Here is a 27,935-nt window from a genome sequence, read left to right as displayed (position 1 = left end):
GGAAGTAAAGCAGAAATTATGACAGGCCACCTGAAAGATTAAAGAAATGGTCAAATCTAAAGTAGCTTATATGCATTAGGACAACCAGAAACCTAAAAGACAAAGGTATCAGCAAACAAAACTGTAGAGGTATCCAGTGACGGTCATTTAACAAGAAATCTGGTAAAGCATTAGATGAGGCAGGTTATTGCTATGTTGAAACATTGGGGTGAAATATCATACAGGATCTTGAGTAACAGTCGTACAGATCTGAATTCTACAACTGAAGAGAACAGAAATCAGGCACTGGCGATGGCCCATCAAATAGGGCATATGTTAAGTCATTGTCATTTGCCCATTAGTGCACACGTATGTATAAGTCACACACACAAATCCCTTTCATGATGGAAAATCAATAAGCTGTGGGATCTATGTTACACACTACGCGCTCTAATTCATTTTCCAATATTGGCAAGCAACATGGAGGGAGTGTTGCACTCCTAGATGCTGCCCATCATATAGCATGTTAAACTGTGCTCCCAGCTACCTCAGTGTAGATTATTGTGAAAGACCGATGGGACGTATCAAAAGAAGAACAGATCTCTAAGAATATTAATAAAACACTTAAAAGAAACACTAAACTATTTTGCCTAATTCTTTGTATGTGATTTCATTACAGTCTCCCATTTAATGTTCCTCTTTTATCACTTTTTTGTTTTTTATCGTCTCAGCTAGTAATTTAACTGCCATCATCAGCTTATTTTCTGAATTACCTCACTCTTTCTTAAAATATTCACTTCCCTTCTCTTGCTGATTCCTTCTTTAAAAGAAAAGTATAACAATCACACTTGGCAGGTCCATCATGATAAAAGCAAAATATCCTCTCCAGCTGCCATGAAGCGAACTATAAATACTGCAGATAATATCCAGTTTCATTATCGTATCCAGATCTTACATATGTGATCCCTAAACCACTTCTCCTAATTCTAAGCTTCCTCAAATATTGTACCAATGAATGTGAACCATAAAATGTATTTACTGCATATGGGCATCAAAGGAGGGAAGTCATGATTTGTTAACATTATTCTCTAGCCTGTCGCCTCACAGTAAGACGCTGTCCGGTTCAATTCTCAGCTAGAGCGTCTTCTGCATGGAGACATGCATGAATGGGCATACCTTGATTGAAGGTTGTGCGTCAGAGCTGGTAACTCGGCACGTAAAAATCAACTACCAATCATTAGCGGACCGGAGCGCTGTGGCGACCCCTAACCGGGAAAAGCCGAAAGACACAAACAATTCTCTAGCCTGGCACAGACAAATCATTTCCCTTATCTCCGTGTTTGTGATTATTATTTCTAACTCCTAATCTTTACTGGAGAGGGTACATACCCCAACTGACATGTCAAAGGTATTGTATTACTATCCAGCAATCTCAAAGTATATTCACCATATATTAATTACTACATGAAAAAGAAACTCTCTGCTTTCCATTTTCCTTCCTACATCCTGCTGCACTTTAGCTATAGATGTTCTTCATATTGATCACTGCTGCAGTAGACTTAGCTGTATGGGTTATAGTCTGCCAAGGATATGACAACCAGCCAGCTCCCAAGCTTTAGGGCACCTTCCGCTCGCCCAAACTGTCAGACAGCTTGAGCTGAGCTGACAGGTGTGGGCATGAAGAGCTTTACTGCTGCTGAAGAGTACACTACTCTGATGTTTTTGTGATTCAACAGTCGGCTTGTGTTTTTCTTTTCTAGGCTGATAAGTTCCCTTTGGAGAAAAATAAAACTTATTTTCTTAAAGTTTGTTGACGTTTTATCACTTTCAGGAAGTTTATTTTAATGCTAAGAGTGTTATTAAAAGGACTGCCTTGAGACTGTAATGCATTCTTAAACAGAGAACCTTTTTCCTGTCAGTTTAAAAGTAGTGTAAACTAACTGAAAACATATATTCTGTGGAAAAATTGTTTATTTTCCTTTGCGGGGCTATCATGGTAATTTAAAGTGATTTTCACTGTGTTTTTTCTGTCAAAAAAGTAACTTTTGTGGACTGGTAGTTTTAGCAGCATATGATACTTGTCTTCCTCAGAAAAGAGTCACAATTTTCAGATTGACCATGGGACACACTATTGGTCCCACGGTTAAGATTTCTTCCAGCCACCAAAAAAAATGTTAAGTAAGCAGCCTTTGCCACCACAAAAATTTGCCTCAGCCACATGTGGATGACTCTGCTGTGGCCATTTGGTGTACATTAGATAGCTTATCTTTTACTCCAAACCCTATGGTGTAGCATGTACAGCCACTGTGAACTCGGGGCTAGCCGCGTCCTTTGTAATTGTTGGAGTCATCTCAGTGGGCAAGGGAGAGTCACTCTCTTCAGTCCTGGGAGAGGGAACAGGGAAGTAATCTGGGGAAGCGGATGCTGCCATTAGTAACATGGTTGGCCCCATTTTTTCCTATCAAAAAGAAATGGAAAACATGGCATGTATCTTCTACTCCTCAAAATTATTTGGATAGGAGTAGTTTACTGGCACTGGCTCAAGGTTTAATTTGGGCTATTGATCCTTCTTGTGAAGTAGTTTCTGGTTAAAGAAAGAGGAATTCCTATTTTCATGAAGAGATTCAAGATTTTAAATCTGAGCAGGAAGATGAAGGGATGGATTCATAGTTTTGTTCTCAGATTTCTGATTCAGACTCAGAGGTAAGCTCAGTTTTGATTTCTTTTTCTCTGAGACTATTGCTAGAATGTCCCAGTGTTTTTGGTGGGAGAACAGTGAGGTTTCTCTGTCCCTGAGAAAATACTACATTACAGTTACAGAAGGATTTGCCAGAACCAACACCTATTCCTCCTGTCCTGTCTGCTTTAGAGGATGTGTCTTACTACCTGCAATTCTCCTAATAGTCAGCTGTCCCTGAAAAGGCAGATAAGATGTATAAAGTTCCCCAGTCTTTTAAATTTTTATACACTATTCCCAAACTTGACACAGCAACTATACTCTAGTTGATTCCACTTCTGCTAAGCACTTAGTTCATTCCAATCATATCTTTCTAGTAAGGATCATATCTTTCTAGTAAGGATGGGGAATTATTGATAGGTATGGGGAAAAAGTGTATACTTTTGCAACTTTGATTTTTAGCATTTTGAATTGTCAGAATCGTATGTTAATGTTTATTTTCACAAGTTGTGAACATATGAGAAATATTTTATCTACAGTTTCTTCTTGTGAAGAAAAATCTGCTTTAAATAACTTGGTTTCTCTTATTGCACAGGTCACTACTCATTGTTTGCAGTATGTGTATGACTCTCTAGATACTTCTTCCGGGGATATGACCGCTGGTACTGACCATGCACCAGGTGTTAATGCTTGCAGTAAGGATCAAATCAGTTTTAGTTAAAAAAACAGATGCAGCATAGATAGAAATAATTGTTTTATATTTTATGTAGAATGCCTAGGTAATGTGACTTTGTGTTGTAATTGAGTAACTGTTATTGGATAGTGATTGGGGCTGTGCCACGTGATTTTATTTGAATTTCTTTAAAAATATCTGTTGATTGAAGTACTTACATTGTACTAAAGAAGGGTCCTACCCAAAAGCTTTGCTGCATATTAAAGGTTGGTTTGCATTTCCAACTCCAGTTTTTGTTGTTTTTACTAAGGCCTGATAGAACCAGTTGCTCATTCCAAGGTGGGGAAGGGTTTTATTCAAGGATGTTTCTAGTGTCGAACAAAGAAAATGCTTAGAGTCTAGTTCTAGTTCTTTTTTTCCTAAACCTATTTGAGATCGTGCTCTAATTCAAAATTATTTTAGAATTTGTTGCTGTTACTACTACCTCTTTCAAGTTTCCTGGTGACATTAGACTTAAACAATGCTTATCATGACAACCTTCCTTATTCAGACTTCAGACATTTCTTAAGGTTTTGTGTGTCTGGATCACATTATCAGTTCTGTGCCTTACTTTTGGACTATCTGCTGCACCAGAAGTGTTCACAAAGTGTCTAGCTCCAATTACAGCTCAGTGCAGCTTACAGGATATCCACGTTTCCATACTTAGATGACTTGCTCATCTTTGCAGAGCTTTTAAGTGGCAGGAATCTCTCTCTTGGGTGAGAGATCTCTTGCACAAACTGGGATTCCACGAAAACATTCAAAAGTCTTTCTTGATTCCCACACACAGGATTGTGTTACTGAGATGTCATCTAGCACCTCAGTTCAAAGAGCTTTTCTTCCACAGGAAAAAAAAATATCTTTATTTAGATCTGTTTCTAAGATTTTACACTCAGACTTCTATCACTATGAGTAAATACCTCAGGACTTTGGATCTTATGGCATGTGTAAGTCTCATGATACCCGGGCAAGACTACATATGAAAAAGAGTGGCATCTGAAATCCGGTTATTCCCAGCATCAGCACCCTTTATCTTTTCAGATCCCAGTGCTGGGGTTTGTCAGAAGAGAAATCTTTTAGTGGAGGCAACAGATATCCTTAAATCAGGTCTTCCCTACTCCCTTCCTGTTCCAAAGCAGTCTGTCACCACGGAAACTTTGGGCTTTGCTTGGGGAGAAGTTTCAGTAGGGATAAAAGTGGAGGGGGTGTAAGATAATCAAAGACAGATGCAAGCACATAAATATTAAGGAGATGCTTCCCCTTAATAAAGGCACTCAATTCTTTGAACCATCTTTGGTCCCCGGGACCTCTTCAAGTGGTTGCAGACGATACCCCAGTCATGTGGTACATCAACAAGCAAGGGGGAACCAGGTCATACCCCCTTTGCAGATTAGCCATGTTAGCTTGAGATACAGTTTCACAGCACAATCTCACTCTACAAGCATCCTACATTTTGTTCCAGTGAGTTCTGTAAGGACTTACTCCCAGATCAGAGAGCTTGTCAACAGTCCCTGAGTGGGGTATTGTATCGAATGCCTTAGCCATGTCACGATACACAGTATGCACTGTTCTACCCTCATCCATTGCTTTGGTGACCCTTTGAGAGAAGTCTACCAGGTTGAGTAGCATGACCTTCCCTTAACAAAGCCAAACTGGGATGGGTCCAGTGTCTGTATGTTGCCATTGTCCTTGTTTATCATTTCCATGAAAATTCATTCCATGACTTTGTATATTAGGCTTATTAGACTGATGGGTTGGTAGTTCCCTGGGTCAGCTGATGGTCCACACTTGTGAAAGAGAATGACTATTGCAGTCCTCCATTCACTGAGAATGTAGCCTGTTTCAAGGCTGTAGTTGAAGAGTGCCTAAATTGGTCCTGATACTTCATGTTTCTGACTGTTAAGGAAGAAACCAGGGCTGTTGTTGGAACCCACAGAGCTGGTGTTCTTGGCTTTAGTGAGTGCTGCCAGCACCTTGTCCCTGCTAATAGTTAGATGTAGTATGTTAGAGAGGGCTTTACCTAGTGGAGTGGGGAGGGGTGATGTTTGAGCTAAATTTATCAACCAGTAGATTTGCTATGTGCCCCTGGTTGGTGAAGGTGCTACTTTTTGCCACCAGTGGAGTGGGGGGGGGGGGAGTGAAGTTTGAGCTCAATTTATCAACCAGTAGATTTGCTATGTCACCCTGGTTGGTGAAGGTGCTACTGTTTGCCACCAGTTCAGCACACTTTTGTGTGCTACCTCTAAGGTAACAGACTTAGCTGAAGAAGACCTTGTGATTGTCCTTAGCCTATGAGGCTATCCTAACCTTGTAGTTGACCTTGTTTGATTTAATTGGATCAAAGAAAGCAACCAAAGGAGTAGTCTACCAGGATTTATTCAATTAAGCACTTTTTATCCGATTAGTAACCACAACTTCTTCAGAATAATACATCCTGTGTGGACTACTCCTTTTGTTCTTTTGTTGCTTTCTTTGGTTTGTTTGTTTGAATTTTTGGCTTCCAGTGATTTAATTAGATGGAAGTTTCTTGTTAAGTTAATAAGAGATCACTTGTCTTTAAGGGAGTTGCACTTCCGGACTTTGACCACGGGTAGTCTTTTATTATTTATCCTGTTTAGGTCAGGATTCCACCAGTGGGGTTTGGTTTTAGTTTTTGTTTATGGGTTTATTCCTAGTAGGTATGGCAGCTCCTGTGCAGCCATCCATGTTTGTATAGGGACTCTGTCAGTAATTCTGCATAGGTAGCTGTCATCTCAGGTTTGAGGGAGCCTTGAATTTTGACAAATGAGACAGCTTTGTGATCCAGCCTCACTAGTGAGGACATGATTTAGTGGGGGGAAGGGGTGATGCAGTGCTCTCCCTTGTTAGTGAGTACCAGATTCTGTATGTTTGATCCCCTGGTTAGACTGTGCACTGTCTGTTCCAGGGTGTTTGTGTTAATAACTAGAATAATTGGGCGGCACAGTGATGCAGCGGTTAATGCTGTCGCCTCACAGCAAGAGGTTCTCTGGTTCGATTCTCGGCTGGGGTGCCTTCTGTGTGGAGTTTTCATGTTCTCCCTGCATTCACCTGGGATTCCTCCGGGTACTTCGTTTTCCTCCCACATTCTAAAGACATGCTTCTGGAGCATTTCTCCCTGGGCCTCCACTGAAAACAGGATCTGTGGAACCTAGTCGGACTTTCCCGGTCAACAAATGTTAAATAAATAAATAAAAAATAAAAAAAGCCCAGGAAACATTGTGTCTGTGATTTTAAGGCAGTGTACATTTTCCAGTCTATAGAGGAGGTGTTAAAGTAACCCATGAATATGGTTATTGGTTGAATAGTGAGTGCCTCTAGTAGGTTTATTTATTTCTTTATTGACATTTAATTAGGGAAGAGTCATGAAGCTTTTAGGGGCATAGATGATAACCTGTAGATAGCCTTGATACGGTGAGGGACCTTTTGGTGAATTGCACATGGATGAGCTACATGCTATCATCCTGTTTATCCAAACTGGAACTATGATTGTTGCTAACGTAGATTGAGACAACACCACCTTTGGCCGAAGTCTATGCTGTTGTTGGTCTAAATGTGTGGAAGTCACTGTAGCCTTGAACGTCTGGAATACGTTCTATGGCTTTAAAAGAAGTCTTGGTCAAGACACAAATGCATACTTTCTTCAGAGTGAAGAGGGCTGGAAGGGTCTGGAGTTTTTTGTTTAGGCTCCGAGCATTGAGCAGTAGCACCTTAAGGTTGCTTATAGATTTTTTCATTATGTTGCTAGTTTTGTCTTTTAGGCATTGCCTAAAAAAGGTTCTAAGGGGGGGTGGATAAAGTTTTAGTCAGTATCCAAAAGCCTAGGGTGCACAGGTGCAGCCCAGCCTTTGCAGAGCAACGTGGTCTTTTGACCATGTCCTCCCATGCTGACAGATATTGTAGTCCCCTGGAGTGACACCAGCAACTAAGCCACCTATTAAAATCAGTTATTTTATGTTCATACAGTGGCATAAACCTTGGGGAGGATAGAATGCTACTCAGTGCAAGGCTCATACGTATCTATGACATATTCAGAGAGATCCAGTCTGTCTGTTTTCATATAGCCCAGTGCGGTATGTTTTAGGTTATTTACACCCACATGGACTATGGTAGATCATGTCAGTACCTGGGATGTAGTAACTTGAGTGTGTGCATGATATTGTGTATCCTGGCTTCAGATAGGCATCTAACTAGTACCATCTCCTTGTCTAGCATGGTGAGTGGGGCATCTTGCCTTATGGGCTTTGCTCTTGGGGGACCATTGAATGTAGGCTTGCATAAGATGTTTAGTTTTGTGTTTGGTGTGTGCTTTAATGATTGCTGAGGAGCAGTGTTGCCATTAGGTGGTTTGGAGGTATTTGAAGTTGGGAAGGTTTCTTTTAAGTGCCTCAGCATAAGGCAATAGCTGTGTGTGTGTGTGTGTGTGTGTGTGTGTGTGTGTGTGTGTGTGTGTGTGTGTGTGTGTGTGTGTGTGTGTGTGTGTGTGTGTGTGTGTGTGTGTGTGTGTGTGTGATTGTGTGAGGGATGTAGTATGGATATTCCTGACAACCTCATTTCTGTGGGATATTTTTGCCCCTAAAGTAGTTGAATATTTACTTCTCTTGCATACCATTTTATTTTCTTAAGTGATTAACTGGTTGTCTAAGAATGACACAATTGCTACATTGCCTTAGGATGTCCAAATCTACCAAACTGCATATCCATGTTGTCCCACCCTTTAGCAGGGTTGGCTGTTTAGGATTAAGAATTTGGTTTTAACAGGGATCTCCTAAAGAAGATTCTGGTGTTAAGGACAAGATTTTATATTGTGCTGGAATATGGTAGTGCTATTTGATATGCAAAATAGACTCTGGGGTAAAGGGCAAGATGCTGTATAACGCTTGGATATGGTAGTACTATTTGGTGCACAAGCAAGCTGCTCGGAACTTATTTCCACAAAATGCCATTCTATTTAACAGCTTTCAAACCTAATCCTAACTTTATAAAGACATTTTTGCTGTATAGGCTTTTGCTGCTATACAGGGCACTACTAACCGGAACTGCCCAATGGGCAACTCCATATAAACTTGCCTGATTTATGGCAGAGAAGAAAGAGCTTGAAGACCGACTCCCAGCCAATACAAAACTACATTTTGAGCTTCCTGCATTACTTCACAACTTGGAGAAACCAGATAAACACCTTCTGTCACAAGATGGATCATTGTGGAATTTCTTAAAGTAAAAGCTCAGCAAAAACAACTCTCAAGTGCAGATTAAACAACCACCAAACTAAGTACCTGGCTAATTCACCTTTCTGCAAGGAGATTTGGAGGTATACAGAACTAGAAAAGTCAACAAATGACTATTTGTTCACAAAATTTAATAAATGCTTTAAAATGGTCAGAAACAATAGTGGTCAGTGTATAAAGCAATTACAAGTGCAGTAAATCAAGAAAATAGTATTATATTAGCTTGAATGGCTCTTAGTGTAGTTGAAACACTGGAAAAGCATTGCAGAGTTTTGTGTAAGTGAACAACAGAGCCTTGCAAACTTGCCTGATTTATAGGAGAAAATTATTTGTATTTCCACAAAATTAATTCAGTCTGTTCCTTCCAATTGGTGTGGTACAGCTGAAAATCTCCATTTTTATTTGCATGCAGTGCCTTCTAGCTCTATTGTTTCTTTGAAGCAGTTCTTTTTGACAAGCCTCATATGCAGCCAGTGTTTCCTTCATTTTAATCACTGTTTTCTGCAGTTTTGTCAGCCACTCTGAAAAGCTTCTAAATGGGTGGGATCTGCAAAAGAAAAAGTATGTATTACTTAGATTCTAGAAATTTCTCTAGTCATACAATCAAGTCTGTTTTGAATGAAGTACAGAAACTATTCATTACCAAATCTTCCAGCTGCAACTATGCACTCACTCTGCAGTCAAAAGCTGTAGATAATGAAACATGTTTTAATAAATAATAAAATCGAAAGGAAGTGTAAGGAGTATGATCCTTTTGTAAGTAGAGCGCATGATTCTTTATGTGAACGGTTGCACATACGTGCTGTGACAAAAAATTCAGTGGCTACAAAATAGTTGCTGACACAAAAATCCTGTTTGATAAGATTGTCCTTTGCTGCAACATTTGGGTATTTATGTTGTGCTTCTGAACTTTATCCAGCATGTCTCCCAGGTAAAGGCATAGAAACCCTTTAGTATTCTAGGCCATAGAATATCTCCCTTTGTTGGTTTCTTGTTAGTCACTGTCAGTTTCTGTTTACCTCTCTGTTGGCCTTAATGACCTTGTCTAACTCTTCAAATGTTTGGTGTGTGCATGTCTGTTTTCCTCTTTGGGCTGAGAAAGTGAAGCTGTGGCAATGTAGTTACATGTCTTGGATGATGCAGTAATCTAAGTGATAGATGGGAAATGTGTTTATTTTTAAATGTACATCTGAAGTAGTTACTTCATTTGCTCTGCAACCTGTGGGTATCGGATCCGACCTCGGATCCGAGCCGGCAGCTTTCCAAGATCCGAGCTCCTAGCTCCTCCCCCCTATCCATAATCCCCTGCTACCAATCATATTATCTCAGATCGTTTTTTGCCACGGCTGAAGAAGCTTTCCGTTTGAAGAGCTCCTGGCTGGGTGAGATCGTTGGTGATTTATAACCTTTTTTCTAGAATTTATAATCTTGTGTGTGTGGTATTGGCCCCATTTTCGATTCCATTTTGTGCTAGTTTAATTTTTTGGTGCAGTTAATTAGCTTTTCTTTAGTCACTCCCACTCCCCCCTTAGCGTTTGGGTGTGTGTGTGAGTGCTAGGATGTCGGAAGGGCCTAAGGCCGTTTTTTCTAAATGTACTGAGTGGGGCCACAAGCTTTCCCCAGTTGATGGCCACACTCAGTGCGTTTTGTGCCTGGGGCAGCCCATCTATCAGAAGCCTGCCAGATCTGTGTGGCCTTTAACCCCCGGGCACTTCGGGATAGGAGGAAAAAGCTGATCCTGGCAGGAAAGCACCCCCAGGAGTCAGCTGCTTCTTCCTCTCCCATTCGGGCTCCGGCTGCTTCAGCATCCCCGGCACCTTCTGTTCCCTTAGCTCAACCCAGGACTCAACCTCCCTCTTCGGGTTTGAGCTCTGAGGAAACTAGTGCCTCTTCTGCTAGAGAGAAGAGGCACAAGGATAAGGAGGGACATAGATCCCATAAAAGGCGGGCTGAATCTCAACCCTCGGCTCCGCCTACTAAAGCAGCTAAGTCTCCTTCGAGGGTCTCCGGATCCTCCTCCTCTCGGCTCCGTTCACCTAGTTTCTCGCCGGAGCCAGAGGAGGAGGATCGGCCTCCCTCGAGGTCATCGAGGTGGCCCTCCCAGCCCGCCTTGACTACCTCTTCCAGGTTAACGAGAAGCATCTCCGAAGTGGATATGGATCGGATGATGCGTCTGTTTTTGCAGACACAAATGCAGATGGGGGTCCTCTTGCCTCCCCCCCTCTGGGGGGGAGTGCGGCCCCCATGTTTGCCCCGATCACTCCTTCTCCGACTCATTTTTGGATCTCGGAGTCATCGGATCCAGGCCCCTTCGAACCCAGGGATTTGTCGGCACCGATAGCGCTGGTCTCTTCGCCGACTATGCCCTCGAGCTTGTCGGATCCGAGCTCTCGGGGCCGAGGGCTGAGCGGCGGATCCGAGGGAGTTGTGTCTTCAGAGCTGTTGGCTTCGGAGCGCACCTCTCTCTCGGCGCCGACTGCATCGGCTCCGACCCCGATCCCTTCCTCGGAGCTGAGGAGATTGCTCTCAGAGGCTGGCAAGGGCGATTCTCCTTTGGATTTTGAGGTAGTGGAGAGGGTACTGTCGAGGTCCTCCAGGTCCCCAGTTCGGGCTTCGGATCCACCCGTACCCCCACTGTATGAGGGTCTGTCTTCCATCATCTGACCATCAGGACAGCCTGCCCAAGCCCTCCAGCTAGTTCCCGTGGAGGAACAACTACCCGTGGACGAGCCCTCTTTGGATAGCCCCACCGAGGAGGTTCCTCGGAAACGTCGGTGTAAAAGGAGGCATCTGGACTCCCCCGAGTCCGTTACCACCGACACGGACTTAGATGATAGGGAGGGTTCCCCAAAGTCACCCCCTGAAGATGTCTCCTTTGGAGACATCATAGAAATGTTGCGTATTAGAGGGCGGTGGTCCGCCCAAAAACCTTCCCTTGATGAATCCGTGTTCCTGGAGGTGTTTCAGGCAGGCCCATCTACCTCCTGGGTGTCCCCTCCGGCTGACCCCCTGGTGGACTTAATTACCACCAGGGCGTGGAAGGAGCCCGACACCGTGGAGCCAATCCCTAGGCATCCCGATAAAGTCCTAAGTTCCCCCACAGATAGACAGTCATTGGCCAAAGGAACCCCTGTTGATGCCATGTTGCTGGCTGCGGCCACCAAGAAAGAACTCACTCAGGAGAGTTCTTTGGTCCACCCGCCAGATAAAGAATCTCGAGCATTGGACCGGATTGGGAAGCGGATGTTTGCTTCAGCGACCATTTCCATAAGGGCGCTGAACTATATGGCACATACCATCAGGCTACAGCGAGACTTGATCAAGGAATACACTGCAGGCCCCCCCCCCGCCGGAGTCCATGTCAGTCGGAGACAAGATTGTGTTTGCGACACGAATGGCCACTCTGAAATCCATCTCTAATACGTCTATGCGGCTCCTCTCCCATGCTACGGAGGGAGCCGCTAGAGCCAGCGGAGCAGGGGTCGTCTTACAATGTCACGCCTGGCTCCATCTTTGCGACTTCGCAGATCCCTTCAAGGCATCCTTCGCGAACGCCCCCTTTGACGGTTCTGCTCTTTTCGGCAAGACCGTTCGCGATACGCTGGTCCAAAGTGAAAAGGATGGGAAGATGCTGTCTGCCGTCTGAGTCTGCTTCTCTAGTCCCCAAAGATCCTTTTCCAGGAATCAGGGGGGACAAAAGAAGCTGTGGTTCTGCAAGTCTCAGCAATCCCATCCAGCTGCGGACCACTCGTCCTCTAGAGGCAGAGGAGGAAAAGGTGGACGCCGGCCCAGAGGCAGGGGGGGGGCACGTAATTTCGGGTCTAGAGAACCTTTCTCGGACAGACCCACGCAACAGCCCTGAGGGCTTGCCCGACTGTCCCTCTCTGGAGGCAGTCGGGGGGGGGGGCGGTTGACGGAGCACCTGTCAAACTGGGAGTCCCTTACAACGGATCGATGGGTGCTCTGTATCACGTCCAGAGGTTATTCCATTCCATTCCTAAATCTTCCCCCCAAAACCAGACGCTTCCCCGATGTCCCACCCGATCAGAGGGAGGCAGCGGCTTCAGAGATTTTGAAGCTGCTAAGAAAAGGAGCCATCCAGCCAGTCCCCCCAGATCAGTCCAGATTGGGTTATTGCTCAAGGTTCTTTTTGGTGCCAAAGAAAACCGGGGACCTCAGACCCATCTTAGACCTTTCTGCTCTGAATCTGTTCATACCCAAGGAAAAGTTCCAGATGGTCACTCTTCAATCTATTCTCCCCCTTCTGCGGGAGAACGACTGGATGTGCTCCATAGACCTCAAGGATGCGTACTACCACATCTTGATGGACAGACGATCCAGGAGGTTTCTCCGCTTCCGGCTTGGAGCCAGTCATTATCAATTCAGGGTTCTTCCATTCGGCCTCACCTCAGCCCCCAGAGTGTTCACCAAGGTCATGGCAGTGGTTGCAGCCCACCTGAGACTTCAGGGCATTCAGGTCTTCCTGTACCTAGACGACTGGCTCCTTACTGTGACCAACAGGCATCAGCTCTCTGTGGCAAGAGATTACGCACTGACTCTAGCCCACAACCTAGGCATTTCAGTGAACCGGCAGAAGTCCTGCCTGTGCCCCACTCAAGCCCTGGAATTCATAGGGGCCAGGTTGGATACTCGAATCTCCCGAGCTACTCTAACATCAGTCAGACTGAACAGCTTGTCCTATCAGGTGTTAGCCCTTCTTCGGAATCCTACCTCTCCAGCGGAGTTAGTCCTGAGGGCACTGGGGTCTATGTCAGCAGCGATCGGTCTCTCCCTCCATGCCCGTCTGCGAATGCGAATACTACAATGGACCCTTCAAGTCCAATGGTCCCTCTCGTTCCACCCATTGAACATGCCGATACCGCTGAGCAGAGTTTGCAGGGACTCCCTTCTTTGGTGGTTACATGCGCAGGAACTCAGAGAAGGGAGGCCTTTTGTGATTCCCCCGGTCGAAGCCACATTGACCACGGACACTTCTTGCCTCGGGTGGGGGGGGGGGCATAGTTCAGGCAGATCCATTCAAGGCACGTGGACTTCCCTAGAGACCGCATTGCATATCAATGTCCTAGAGATGAGGGCGGTGCTTTTGGCGTTGCAAGCTCTCCATGACCTTCTTCCCCTGGGGACTATTGTGATCCAGACAGACAACATGTCAGTAGTCTTGTATATAAACAAACAGGGATCAGAGTTATTCTGGCCTCGACAAATCTGGTTCCCTTTTCTGCGGTCTCACAGTGTGGCTCCTCCATGGATTCTGGATCACAGTCCAGACCTGATCTCGCATCCCGCGGGTTGCCCAACCCCGAACCTGGTCAACCTCAAGCTTGCAGCTTGGCTGATCCAGTTCCAATAATGGCTAGGACTCCCGGTATCTCATCTCCCATTAAGGCCATTCTGGTTGCGGCTCATAAGCCGTCTACCAGAAAACTTTACAACAGTAAATGGAAACGTTTTTCCATTTGGGCCAAAGACAAGGGCTTGGACCCATTTACTGTCCCTATTCTTTCCATTCTGGACTTCCTCTCATTGATTTTTCGGCAGGGAGCAAGTGCTTCTACGGTTAAGGTGCAATTGGCGGCCATCTCCCATTTTCATGTGGGTGACGGCATAGGTTCCTTAGCATCTACAAAGTTGTGCAAAACCTTCTTACGAGGCATCTTTCTTTTAAATCCACCTGTAAAGTCTGTGGTTCCCCCATGGGATCTCACTCTAGTCTTGCAAGCCTTGACGAGTCCACCTTTCGAACCTGCGGCCTCGGTTCCATTGAAGGTTCTTGTCATGGAAAACATCCTTCTTAGTGGCTATTACTTCGGCCAATGAAACCTCCTTACCTTATCTTTCACAAAGATAGAGTGTCCCTCAGGACTAACCCGTCTTTCTTGCCTAAGGTTGCTTCAGAAGCAAATATAAATCAATCAATAAATCTACCAGTGTTTTTTCCAAAATTTCAGAACACGGGAGAATGCACGTTGCACAAATTGGATGTGCACAGACAGCTGCGTTTCTACTTGCATAGGACTAGAGAGTTTCGAAAGTCAGACCAGTTGTTTGTCTCTTATGCAAAATCAGCCATGGGCAAAGCCATTTCCAAAGTGACTGTAGCAAATTGGATCTGTCAGTGTATTATTCAGGGGTACATATCGTCTGGCAAGCCAGCCCTGGTTGGTATCCGTGCTCATTCTACAAGATCTGTAGCCACTTCAACAGCCTTTTGGTCTAGGGTTCCAGTGGATGACATATGTTCAGCAGCTACTTGGTCCTGTTCTCATACGTTCATTTCTCATTACAAACTAGATGTGATTTCGAGGAGTAGGGCTTCTTTTGGCTCCACGGTGCTTCGGAATATCCTTCCGTAAGGACCACCCAGGTTCTTATAAGGTAGCTGGGGACTCTGTCCCACAGGTTGCAGAGCAAATGAAGTAACTACTTCAGATAAAGAAGTTATGTACTCACCATAACGTTCCATCTGAGTAGGTACTTTATTTGTCTGCAACTGACCCCCCCTGCCATCCCCCGAACCTTTCGGGATTTTTCTGATCACCTTTAGAGTTGATTTTTGTGTTACCAGGTTGGTGAGGCAAAAATAACGATCTGAGGTAATATGGTTGGTAGCAGGGGATTATGGGTAGGGGAAGGAGCTAGGAGCTCGGATCTTGGAGCTTGGAAAGCTGCCGGCTCGGATCCGAGACCCACAGGTTGCAGACAAATGAAGTACTTACTCAGATGGAACGTTATGGTGAGCACATAACTTCTTTTTTTAAGGACCTCGGAATAAGGAGCCAACAACATTTATAGCACTTGAACACAGCATATCTTACATTTAAATTTATGAATACAAATTGTGGTGTGAAGTTAATGTGCACACTATAGCAGCAGTCATAAAACTGCTTTCATTATAGCAGTCTTCAGGGTAGAATGATGCTTTTGAAATTCGTTATTCATCACTGTTGCAACATATATCTAGTTAGATGTATATGTTGAGTTGCTGAATGGTATTTAATGTTTAAAACGCTAATGATGTGGATGAAAGCTTGGGATATGTGTCACTGAATATTGGGTGTATTCCATACTAAATTGCATTTGTGGTTTTTTTTTTTTTTTTGCCAGCTTCCTAGAAACTGCATCTTTCTTTTTAGTGAAGCCAAAAAACGCAGAAAAGGAGATTTCGCCCAACACATTCTTCAGTATCTGGCATGAATTTTGTTCAGATTTTAAAGACTGTTGGCAGAAAGAGAACAAATTAATTCTTAAGGAAAGGTAAGAGAAAGTTGTATTAATACTGTTATTTTCCTGTTAATTCAAGGATTATTCCCATTTGGATCCATTGCCCTGATGAGTTTCCAGTATCTTGACAGTGTTAACTGCATCATCATATAGCTTTCAAATTACTGTGATTGAATAAAATAAGCATCTGAACTCTCACAAAATGTCTTTCTCTAGTAAAAAGGTGGTCTTGTTAAACAAATAAATGCAATGTAAATCCTTGTGTTAGCCGCTGGATTGCAGTTTGGCTATCTGACAGATCCCAGGTTGGGAAACATGTTAGTACCCTCTATGAAGGTACAATTGCAATTAGTGTGATGCAGCAGGGATCAGTGCTGGGACCTGTCCTGCTTTGCATTTATTTTGCAGAAATCCAGTCCCGTAATCCAAGAGTGTGGGTGACCAAGTTAGCAGACTGGGCACTGTTATCTCTTCATCCACTGATGCTAAAGAGCTCCAGAAAGAGCTGGAATATGCACATACCCTATAAAAGTGAAAATTATCTCAAATTAAATGCAAAACAGTGCAGGGTAGTAGCATATGGTAAAAAAACTGTTCACTTCTCTTCAGCCAGATACAGTCGTAACAGACTTGGGTACTTATGTGGACAATCCTCTTTCATTCAATCATCATGTTTCTGCCATAGTCAAGAAGTCCTCTCTGTCCCATGTAAATTCTAAGGGACTATATTCAAGCTACAAAGAAATCATGCTACTAACCTTCCATTATTAGACTTTTCATTGAATACCGTGCCCCCTTTGGTATGCATAGATCAAAGCATATTGCTCAACTAGAACAGCTCCATAGACAGCTTAGCAAGAAAGTCAAAGGCCTTAAATGTTTCAACCATTCCAAAAGATTAGCACAATTCTTGTTATACTCAGTAACCTAAAGGCTGTTCTGAGGTGACCTTTGCCTTGCTTTTTGAGCCATGAAAGACCCAGTCATATTTGACCTTCTTTTACTTGCAGAACTAGTGTCTCTATAAACACCATCAGTAGGGGCTTAACTCTATGCCAACAAATAAACAAGGCTCACTGTATACATAGGTTCTTAACTCAGTGTATTCTCAGCCTGTGGAATAAGTTACTGCTACAGGTCAAACAAAGTACTGCTTCGACTACATTTAAGATTTGTCTTGATGACTGGATGGATAGTGACAAATTTATGCCAGGATTGTTATGTATAGCCCTGGTCAGTTTGGGAGGTGAGCAGTATTAAACGCTTGAAAGGGAAGGTATGAACTTTTGAGTGTCTCCTTAAAGTTGCATATGGCTAGGCATTTTATGGGCCTCAGTATCACTTGCCTAGGATTGTTCTTATGTTCCTAAAATATTTCGATATGTCTGTGCATCTGTACTACTTTCTGGCATTTTTATAAATGTGTATCTGTTTTACTTTAGGATTTAATAACATTGACAAAATAATCTGCTTTTTTAAAAACTGGTAGTTTGTTTATGGATTGGTTTTCACTCAGTAATAGTATACATGATGTAGGTTATGGCAAATGCAGTTATAATGCCTCATTCTATTTTTTTTTGTGTAATAATCCATCTTGCAATTGACTATTTTACCTAGTTACAGGCTAATCTAATTGTAATACCTGCTTATTTTTATATCCACTCTGACAAATTTCATCTTTAATGATATTTCCACAGAAGGCATGTCTGCTCTTCCTTGGCAAAACTCAAACTGCTGACTAGATTATACGTTAACTGTTACTGGGATGAGCAATGACCTGCAGTATGCTGTACACATGTTGCATCAGAGTGGTGCATTACTGCAGAGTAACCGAATTGTTGAGCTGCATAGCTCATTTCCTAGAAATTGAGTCTAGCACTGATAACTGTAGACATTGTTTAATGTTGGCATACTTTTCTCTGAGAGCTGTCCAGACATTATTAAAGGGATAAACTTTTAAATAGAAGGGTCTCATTGGATAGGCAGACAGGTAAACTATGATAAATGTTTGTGGTTCTGTAAGGGTAACTTCAAAAAACAAAATTTAAAGGAATGTGCTGTTGTAGCCTTTACCACTTTCAGAGGCTAGAATGTTGTGGTATTTATTAAGGAGTTTAGTCAGGAACATTTTTTTGTCATCCACTGTTGAATTCAGATCTAGAACCTGTAGAACAGTTTTCAGCGTTAAGAACCTCATTTAAGTCAGATGAGCTGGTTCAAATGGAGCAAATATTAGATTCTCTAACACAAAATTAAGATCCCAAGGGGGAACCACCATTTTTTGAGCTCTGTTATGCAAAACCCTTTAATAAAACATTTTGACATAAGAATGCATTGAAAGGGGAGGATTCAGTGTGGACCTTCTGAAATGGATGATGAATGAACCTTGTTGGAGAAGAAAGATTGGCTAAAGGACAGTAATTCACACAAATATTTTAAAACCAAACACTAGCCCTGAATTAACATTGGTTATATTGGTGGCAACAACAAGAAAACTTTTTTTAATTTACTAATATATGAATTTGTATTAGTAGGCTTTCTTGCCTCCATAAGTACCTACTGCACATCAACAGGAAACAGGCCCCTGAAGGGAATTAAGACCCTGTCATCTAGCAATCATTTGAAGTTTATTGGGATTGGGGTATATCAAACAGTCCTGTTATTGTGTAGGTAGATCCATTCTGTTAGGAAACTCATGGTAATTAACCCAGGCCAGTTCCAAAAGAAAGGAGAACCACTGTTGCCTGGGCCAAAAGGGAGTCACCAAAATGACTTTGGCCATTCTTTCTGAAGCTTCGAAAGTACCATGGATATCAGTGGAAAGGTTAGAAAAGCATATTTGAAAATTCATGTCCAAGCATCTGTCTTCCAAACCTTCTTGTATGGAGTCCTGGAGCAGAAATTTACCAGCTGATTGTTCAGAGAGGATGCAAAGAGGTCAACTTGAAGAACTCACCAAAGATGGATCAAATCTTGGAAGACCACCTGATCTAGTTTCCATTCATGAGGGTCTGCCTTTGCCCTGCTCAGCTTCTCTGCCACACAGTTTTGCTCTGATGAGAGATGTAGGGTGCCTGTAGACTGAGATTGTGCTGTGACACCTTTTAGACTAACTACTGCACAGGAAGGGAAACAAGGTGAAGCTGTCTCAATCTACATCCAGCTCCAGAAGAGATTCACATCAAGGTCAGTCCTTTTTTTGTGTGTGATGCAAGTAAAACAAATAATGTAAAGCTTGTTGTATAGATACCTGGGTATCATGCTTTAGCAAAGTAAAAAATAGATGGCTGCTGTTGAACTGCTTTCTGTACTTGAACAAATTATCATCAGCTGGTGCATGCCATATACAAAAATAAATAAAACAATCAAATAAATTTACAATCTGTAATTTTACTAAACTTATTTACACTGCATATGCTAAACACAACAAGCATGGAAGTAAACGTATAGGCTCCTCTATAGCACATTGTTTTGGCATTGGTGCTACACAGGTCACACACAAATTGTCCACTCATTATCTAAGTGCCTAAAAACAAGTGGAACCATATTTGAACTACAACCCCCCTCATGATTAATGCTTATCCACTCAGACTGGAACCGGTGTAAACTAAGAGCCCATAAAATGCAGAAAAATTCTTTGCAGTTTGTCTTTTTTAAATGGTTGATTTTTACAGTAAACTTGAAACATTAAACTATTGGCATCACATGCTACGGTTTCTTTGTGTACTATGCAGTTTGTCAAATTTTGCTGAACAATAGTAACCTAGAGACTGATACGGCTTTCCTGCTTGGGCTTTTCTTAATGTGTAGTAGTAGAACTAACTTGAACCGTCTGCCAGGCAGTTGTACATTGAACAAAATCACTTCTGTGTTAGTACTGATTGTTAAATGTTAAGGATGGTATTTGAAACCATAGGAGTGCTCTTTGTTTAACTTACATAGTAACAGAGGCAACAGACATATTTGTTAAATTTCTTCAGTTATGATGACCACGATTATTGAGTACCTCTGTATAACACTAAAGAAATGTAATCTGTACACATGTAGCTTACAGAAATCAAAAGTATTATATTGCATTCACTAACTCTTTTGAAAAAAGTCTTAAGTTAGCAATTTGAATTTTACTGTATGAGCTATCTGCTGTAGAGAATTTGACACAGTACTAGAATGCTGGATTTTCTAGTGTTGTAAATGAATTATAATTTGGTAACTCATCTGACCTAATATCATTTAATGCAAGAAAGTGCACACATCTGTGTAATACTGATTAAAGATATTTGTAAAAAATGTATTATAAACCACATAGCTGGGCTAGTCTTTTAACTTGACTGATGATGTATATATTCGTAACTAGGGCAGCTAATAAAAAAGGTAAAAAAACAGAAACGTGCTAACTCAGAAAGTCCTCTATTATTTTTGAATGAGTAGTAATAGTTAACTTTCTGTTGTGTCCTGGGTACTCGGTACTCTGCACATGGAGAGAATTTCAAAGAGAGACGAAACAAAGCAAAAAAAAATCAGCTTATTACAATTGCCAGGCTGTTTTGAAAGCAACCCAACATTAGTCTTCCTCCCGATCACCAGTCAGGTTTGATTGTTAGCATTCGGCAGTGACAGAAGCATCACTCAATAAGCAACTCATTGGGCTGCTGCATGATGCAGTAAGGAGCCCTTCTTATTGGCTCAGGCTGCCTCAGGTAACTGAGACAATCTGAGCCAAGAAGGAAATAATTAATGACAAAGAGGAAGCACAAGCATATGGGAAAAGTTATACTTATTTTTGTAAAGTATTTTTTCAGGCAACCTGTGTGCTACACTGCTACTGTCAGGATGTGGGAAGATGGCAAGTATTTAAAGTGTATTTTTGTGTATGTGTGTATGCATGTATATGTGAGTACTTGTGTATATATGGCTGAATTACTGAAAGGATTGTTGAAGGAAATGTTTCATTTTGGTATTATTGAATGCTTTTGCATAGATGGGCAAACTACTGAAGAAGTCATTGGGGAAATGTATAATTTTGGTGCTTGTACATACCTGGCCCAACTACTGAAGGGATTGTTGGGAAATTATTAATTTTGGTGTCAGTGAAGTACTTATGCTTGCATGTTTACACTACTGAAGGGATTGATGAGGAAATGGTGTTATTTACTACTTGTACGTACATTGTTAAACTACTGAAGGGATCAACATTGAAATAATTGATGGCCACATCTGTGTACGTGGAGCAGGGATTAAAATAAATTACTTTGTCTAATTGTTATATTTATTTTATTACAGTCTGATACCCGAGGTATATTCATTCGATAAAGCTGGCTTTAATTGTAGGATACAGGGATTGTCTGTGGATAAAAATTACTGACAGTGTTGTCATTTGTTTAAAATAAGCATTTATTATACTGGCTTTGCAGAAGTAGTGTGTTTATTTTTTTTCTTTCAGTAACACTCAGTCATCAGCAATGCACTTGGTACATAGCTGTCTGTGGTAGCATGGGCAGAATGTGTGTGATAGCAACTGATCATTGGCAGGGTGTTGCAGAGAGTAGTGTTGCCATTTAGCAGTACTTGAGTCTCCTGTCAAGTGTTTGGCTGTTCATTCCTTCTGTGTGAAGTCCATTTCTCTTTATAGATTCTATACATATGCTTGAGTTTCTTCTCCCAAACCCTCAGCCTTATATGCCTCTGGCCATTTGTTCTTTTACTTTTCATCCTAGTCTAACACCAGGGTGATACACAGAAGATAACTATCTTTTGGTGGGGTAGAAAGGCAGACACTGTTCCCAGAAAGACTGAGTATAATTCCTTAGTCCAGTGGTGGCTGGTGACTTCAAATCAAAGGAGGGCAGCAGGGAGACAGCTGAATGAGTGGGGCCAACAGGAAGCGGTGTGGCCAACTAGACATGGGTGGAGCTATGCTAAAAACCGCAAAAACTGGGACATTAATTAAATACGCTGCCCTGGGTGCCACTGCCAAACTGTCATTATGAGAGTCCAATCAAGACAAAATGAATTGTAGAAGAAAAAAAAATATTTCGGTACATTGGCTATATGACAGCTTGCTTAATATCAAGATGGAAACAAAAAGGTTGCGAGGCATGAAAAAATAAATTACTTTTTAAATACATTACTGGAATACCAGTCAAAATGAGGCATAAAAACAAGCAGCACTCAACTCAAACCACTTCTCCTTGCACTGCAGTTCTAATTATAATTTATATTCAGCTTTATAAAAGTACAAAGTAACATGCTGAAAGTAGCAATACCCCACTTGTAAAATGTTTCTTATCCAAAAAAGACCTGCTGCCTGACAACACTATCTACTTGTTTTGTGGGGAAAACATGATCAAAGTAAAAAATGAACAGTAAACAAGAATCAAGCTCACGATAAATTGCTTAAAGGATTCCTGCACCGGTTATGGACCACACGTGATAGATTGGCATTCGGTTTAGTTTATGGGTAAAGCCTGCAAAGATGACTGTAAGTTTCCAACAAATGTTATGAGCTTCTGAAAATACTCTAATCCTGTCCTTTATTACAAATACTGTCATATGCATTTCAATACCTAAGGCTTATACGCTATCTAGTTATGTAAATATTCTCTGCATGGCAACAACAAAAAGGCTTTCAATGTTGGTAATTCTTTAACAGTATGCTTATTAAAAAACCTACTTGCATCTGACAGTCTCAGACAAGCTTATCTGATGGTCATTAAAGCATTGCTACTTAAACACAGAGCAACAGGCACTGCAATGACATGTTTTTTTTCTGAATAAGAAGCATAAATCAACAGTATAAAATATGACAGAAAACCAGAACATTCTGCAAAATCAAGGACAGATGAAAAGCCACTGTAGTACTTGTGTCTACCTTGGATGGGGAGAAAATGTGCACACTTACACTGCATAACTGCTCCTCGCCTTGCTTGGACACTTCCAGAGTCACTACGTGGGGGAGTGGGGTGCAACAAGTATGTCACAATTTGAAATGTCTCTGGCTGACAGTGATGGCCCTGACATATTTGTCATACCTGTCAGCTTCAGAGCAAGAAATCTGGACAAAGCCATAAACAGAAGTAGGACAAAGGCCCAAAAATAAGGAAACATTGTAAATATTGCTCTTATAAACTTAGAAAGATAATAGAATAGTAGGTCTTGCATTCGTATGAATTTTCTGAAGGGTATGAAATCTGAAACTCAAATGTCTGTCATTATTTTCTAACTTCAGTCTTTAATGATCTGCCACTAATTTGCCAGAAAACCACAATTTTATGAAAAAAATGGACCATAAATGTGATCCAAAAATATAAAATAGTCACACAATACAGTTGGGAACCTGTCAAAGAAGGGACCCTTTTTTAATATTAGTACTGTTAACTTGGGCATCTGACAAAATAAGAGAATCTACATGCATTTCTGAAATTAAAATTAATCTATAACTCTGATTATTACAGTTATTTATTAATTGTAAACCCTCCACGTTTTCTTCCAAATTTGTCATTTTGCAGAGGGATTATTAGGGGGAGAGCAACATTTTGAGCCAAAATCAGGGACAGTTGAGAGGTCCAGATATACCTAATTCTATAAAGTGATTTATTTGCGCGTACCTCTCATCCTCTTAATGCAGAAAATCTGGACAAGGCCAAATATATTGGGGGAACATACAAACAGTACTAAAAATTGCTCTTGTATAAACTTAGTCAGTTGACAGAACAACAGGTCTTGCCTTAGCGTGCATTTTCTGAAGAGTATGAAGTCTGAAACTCAATGTCTGTCATTATTTAGTGACTTTATTCCTAAATGATTTTCCAGAAAAAACACAAATTTTATGAGGAACAAATCAAAAATAAGAAGCAAAAATCTATTCATTCTGCAAAAATCTGGACAGTTAAGAGGTATAGGTTCAGCCAGGGCTGTCTGAGTTTGCTGCCCCCCTCACAAAATCATGGTCGAATGGGGCCTCCACCCTGCAGCTATTCCAAAGTCCCATTACTTGGCTATTTCAACCCATTTACCGTAAACACTGTAATGTGCATACTGATTTACTTCTACGATGATTTGGATTTCAGTTAAAAGTTTTATTTTACAGCACAAACACTAATAGACTTCTGCTAAGCAAAGCAATGCCGTCTCACAATGAAAATAGACTCAACATTAAAATTTCTCTGACATTGAAACTCACATTCATTGAAACAGCATTGAAACCCACATTCAAAGAAAATACATCTGGCCAGTGGCAGATAAAGATTAACTTTGGGCTATTTTCAAATCATAGGCCCCTTGCACAAGAAACATGCATGTGTTTTTTGATAACATCTTCCTGATTGTATTAAATTATATTCCTCATATAATACATTACAGCTGTTAGAGGCCATTTTTAATTTGTTGTTTTGAACATTTTTCCATTAAACAATGAAACAAAATGCATGCACTAATAATGACAAAACTGCCCAGTTCAGAACATTTCTATCATAAAAGTCTACTCAAACTTCTACAATCCACCATTATCAGTAAATATGCACAATCTCTGCAGAAGTAAAAGCCATCTAAATAATTCCACATTAAAGATATCTGTAACTAATGAAGACATTGCTGCTAGCAAACAACTTTATATTTCATTGTTTCATATACAAATAGTGCCTGTTCCCCTTGAGGAATAAATTGCCTAAGTTGCATTAAAAAAAACGATAAGCTAGTAATATTGCAATAGGGAATGGATGGCAAACTGATAACAGGTTCATCATTACTAGATATCTCCACCAAAGAGGACATTCTCAGGGCTACAGAATCCACCCCCTTTAAAAGTAAAACACAATACAATATCAGCAATGCATCTATATACTGTGGGAGTAGAACCCACAGCCTTCTGCATCAAAAGCAAGTACACTACCTGTTGTGCTATTAACAATACAAGCAGACTCAGCATAAGCAGCATTAAACTTCTTTTCAAACTCTCAGCTTTTTGTAAAATATAATCCTGCTGCAAAATCCATCCATTCACTTAAAATCCATGTTTGCTGCAAACACAAACACTACCTGAGCCCAGTTTGTCCATTCCTGCTGCAAAGTTCGTCAGTTCACTTAAAATCCACATTTGCTGCAAATACATTCCATGCTGTTGTCCATCCGGTCGTGAAAGCCCACAAGAGAGAGCAAGTCCTTCCCCTCCTGTGAGAGCAAGCTGCTTCCCAGCCTGCAGACATTGCAGTCCAATCCCCTTCCAGTTTATGCAGTTGTAACTGCATAGACTTCTGGGATCTCTGCTGTTGAATGCTGTGTTCCTAGTCTGGACTGCTGGTGAGACGGTCCAGATTCTGTGTGCATGGTCCAGACTGGTTCACCAGCAGTCCGGATATCATGAAATGCCATGAGTGCGCATGCGCGCGACGTTCCAGGACTTGCTTTTGTTTTCACTTTTATTTTTCTTTTTTACTTTTCTTTTTTTTTTTCATTTTTACAGGTGTGGGGGCTGCAGTCCTGGAGCCCAATAGCATGAGCCACCCCTGCCTCAGTTATGATTTTTTATTCAGGGCATCATCGGGTCAAAAGTTAGTATCATCATTGAGTTAAAAGTTAGTTAAAAAAAAAAAGCATCTAAGATGTAGACTCCATGTTAATTCAGTTACTTCATCCAAGCATAAATTACGACAGAGTCTTGGCCAGTTAGAGAGTGTTAAAAGCACGGGGGTAGTAAAAAGTAAGACAAAGTGTGAAAAAGCAAGAAAGAAATAATCTGTATGAATGGTGTGGGGCTAAGATGAGGGGAAAATAGAGGAGGGCACTGCGGGAGTGCATGGGAGACTAGCAGGAAAAAGGCGGACCCTTGGAGTGTTGATTATGGTTGGACATCTAAGGTGTGTATATAGTCAGTAAAGTGTATATAATGTGTGGATTTGTACTGAAGTAGTGTGTATATGAAAATGAATGACCATATCAGTTTGATCACAGGTAAATAGCTATTGACCTGCTGTAATACAGCCCTTTTCCACTGTATTTGGTTATTTGATTGCACCCATTTGTTACTTCCCTATGTTTATTTTTGTAAACTGTATGACCTAAAACACCATGTTGTGAAAAACGTACACTGTTTCATTCTAGGTGAATTGTAGCATGTAATTTATACATTGTAATACAACCAGGGTGTCCAGCAACCAAAAAATAAATAAATTAAATAATCATCAAAGTGCAACCAAAAAGGCCCCTCATTTAAAATTCTGAAGTTATATACTCTCAAAAGCTATAATTGTGTAAGGACTTTTGTGGTTCTCTGCAAGCTGTCTTTTCCATTCATACACATTGCACCCTCCCCTGTACTGTTTACACCAAAATTCCTGTGAAGGCTAGAACTTTTTACAGTAAATCCACATGGCACTTTGGATTAAGTAGAGTCCTAGATTCTACGAGATGTAAGGACTTTAGAACTTATTGAGAAAATCGTGTTTTAAGATATGTTCATGCATAGGACCTCTGGGATAAGTAGATCACTAGGACAGAAACAAATTTCAGTACCTAAGTGTAAAAGCATGGGTAGTTTGCCACTCCTTCCCACCCTCCCTCTTATTATGTTGCATTTTGTATGTCTGTACATTGCCCAGACTTACTTTCTACACAGTTAGTAAGCATAGAGTCTAAAACTATTAGCTTCACATGCTATGGTTGTATGCCTTTCCAAACTCTGATGTTGTAGCTTTGTTTACTGGACAGTTTATCAGAGTTTGCTGAACAATAGTCACCTAGAGACTGGCAATGTTTCCCTGCTTGGGCCTTTCTTTTATTATTATATAAACATTTATTCAAATTTTACAGATGTGAACTTAAGTCACACCCTTTGATATACATATTATAGTATGTTAATAAAAGCTTCAGCTGATTTAATGTCAACAGGCCTTCAAAACATAATAGCCCAGATAATAAAGCTCTGTAACTGATATTCTACTCACTAACCTGCAGCAGTTACTTTGGTAAGAGTTGTCAGACTCTGTGGCAGCAGGTGTAAATGCATTCACAGATTTTTTTTTAAGGGTGGGAGGTTGGCATAATGGCTAAGGTGTTTGCCTTACAACACAAGGTGTAGGGTTTGATTCTCATATGGGATAATTGGCTAGGCTTAAGATTGCGCACAAGGGCAGTTAGCCTAGTACTATGAACCTGTAATCATTAAGCCTGTTTACACTATCTCACATAGAATTTGTACTACTATACCTCTTCTTCAGGATTGGCTGACTACGGATTACAGCTACTGAAATCACCCCTCTAGGTTATAACATGTTTAGAAAATACAGAGCTCATAAAGGACCAAGTGTTGTTGTACTACATCTTGTCCATTCTGCCATTGTCCACTTCCAGGCTTGACACACAAGAATTCTACCATCATCTCTATTAAAATTATCTCATCAAAATAACTTGTGCCTGCCTGCATTTATATTCCATCTATTTGTCCTAAGGAAACTGCTAAAGCCACATTCTGCAGGCTGGGTAAAATATCAAAGCTAAGCTTACGCTAGATGTAGGCTGGGGATTAGTTGTGAATGAATGCAGTAATCTGTCTGTCCAACTGTATGGCCTGACATAATATATTAATTTCATCCCTAGAAATGACACAGCCACTGAGCCAGGGGGAGTATTATTAACTGGATAGTTTCCAGTTGTCTCACCAGCATCTCACATATTGCTACTATACCAGACACCCGAAGTGACCAGTTTCCTATATGTGTACAACAACAGCATAAAATTCAAATGCTTTATCACTGTTCTTACTCATGGAATACTAAATCATTCTGGCAAAACAGTAGTTGATGAACTTAAACACTATGACTGACACACTTGTATTCAGATGACCATGCCCCTGATCTTTAATATTTCTAACTGTATTTGTCTCTTAGAACAGTACCTTTGGGGCATAGAAGATAAACATTTTCTTATAAGGTTTTCATATTGTATATTGTTATTCCATACTCCAGTTTGGGTGTAATGTAATTAACAAACAATGACTTCAATATTTCTGATTTCCTAAACTTTATACATTTTTTATAGAATTTATAGTTCTACAACTGTAACAACCCTAAATATTTCTGTACTGGTA

At 41.2% G+C, this 27,935-nt stretch overlaps 1 protein-coding gene across 1 annotated transcript in view; it reads left to right on the top strand.

The window, feature by feature from the left end:
- Positions 1-15,929, top strand: part of LOC122789858 (formin-2-like) — a gene marked incomplete at its 5' end in the record, with an annotated part of 2,118,086 nt that extends 2,102,157 nt beyond the window's left edge. The window contains 1 exon segment of the mRNA XM_044057292.1: positions 15,740-15,929. Within this exon segment, the coding sequence (XP_043913227.1) occupies positions 15,740-15,929 (190 nt within the window).
- Positions 15,930-27,935: the final 12,006 nt, after the last annotated feature.

This window comes from Protopterus annectens, chromosome 15.part0 (assembly GCF_019279795.1).
Source record: "Protopterus annectens isolate FY-2018-M chromosome 15.part0, PAN1.0, whole genome shotgun sequence".
NCBI lineage: Eukaryota > Metazoa > Chordata > Ceratodontiformes > Protopteridae > Protopterus > Protopterus annectens.
The sequence above is the reverse complement of the archived record's forward strand: the minus strand, read 5'-3'. Positions and strand labels throughout refer to the sequence as shown.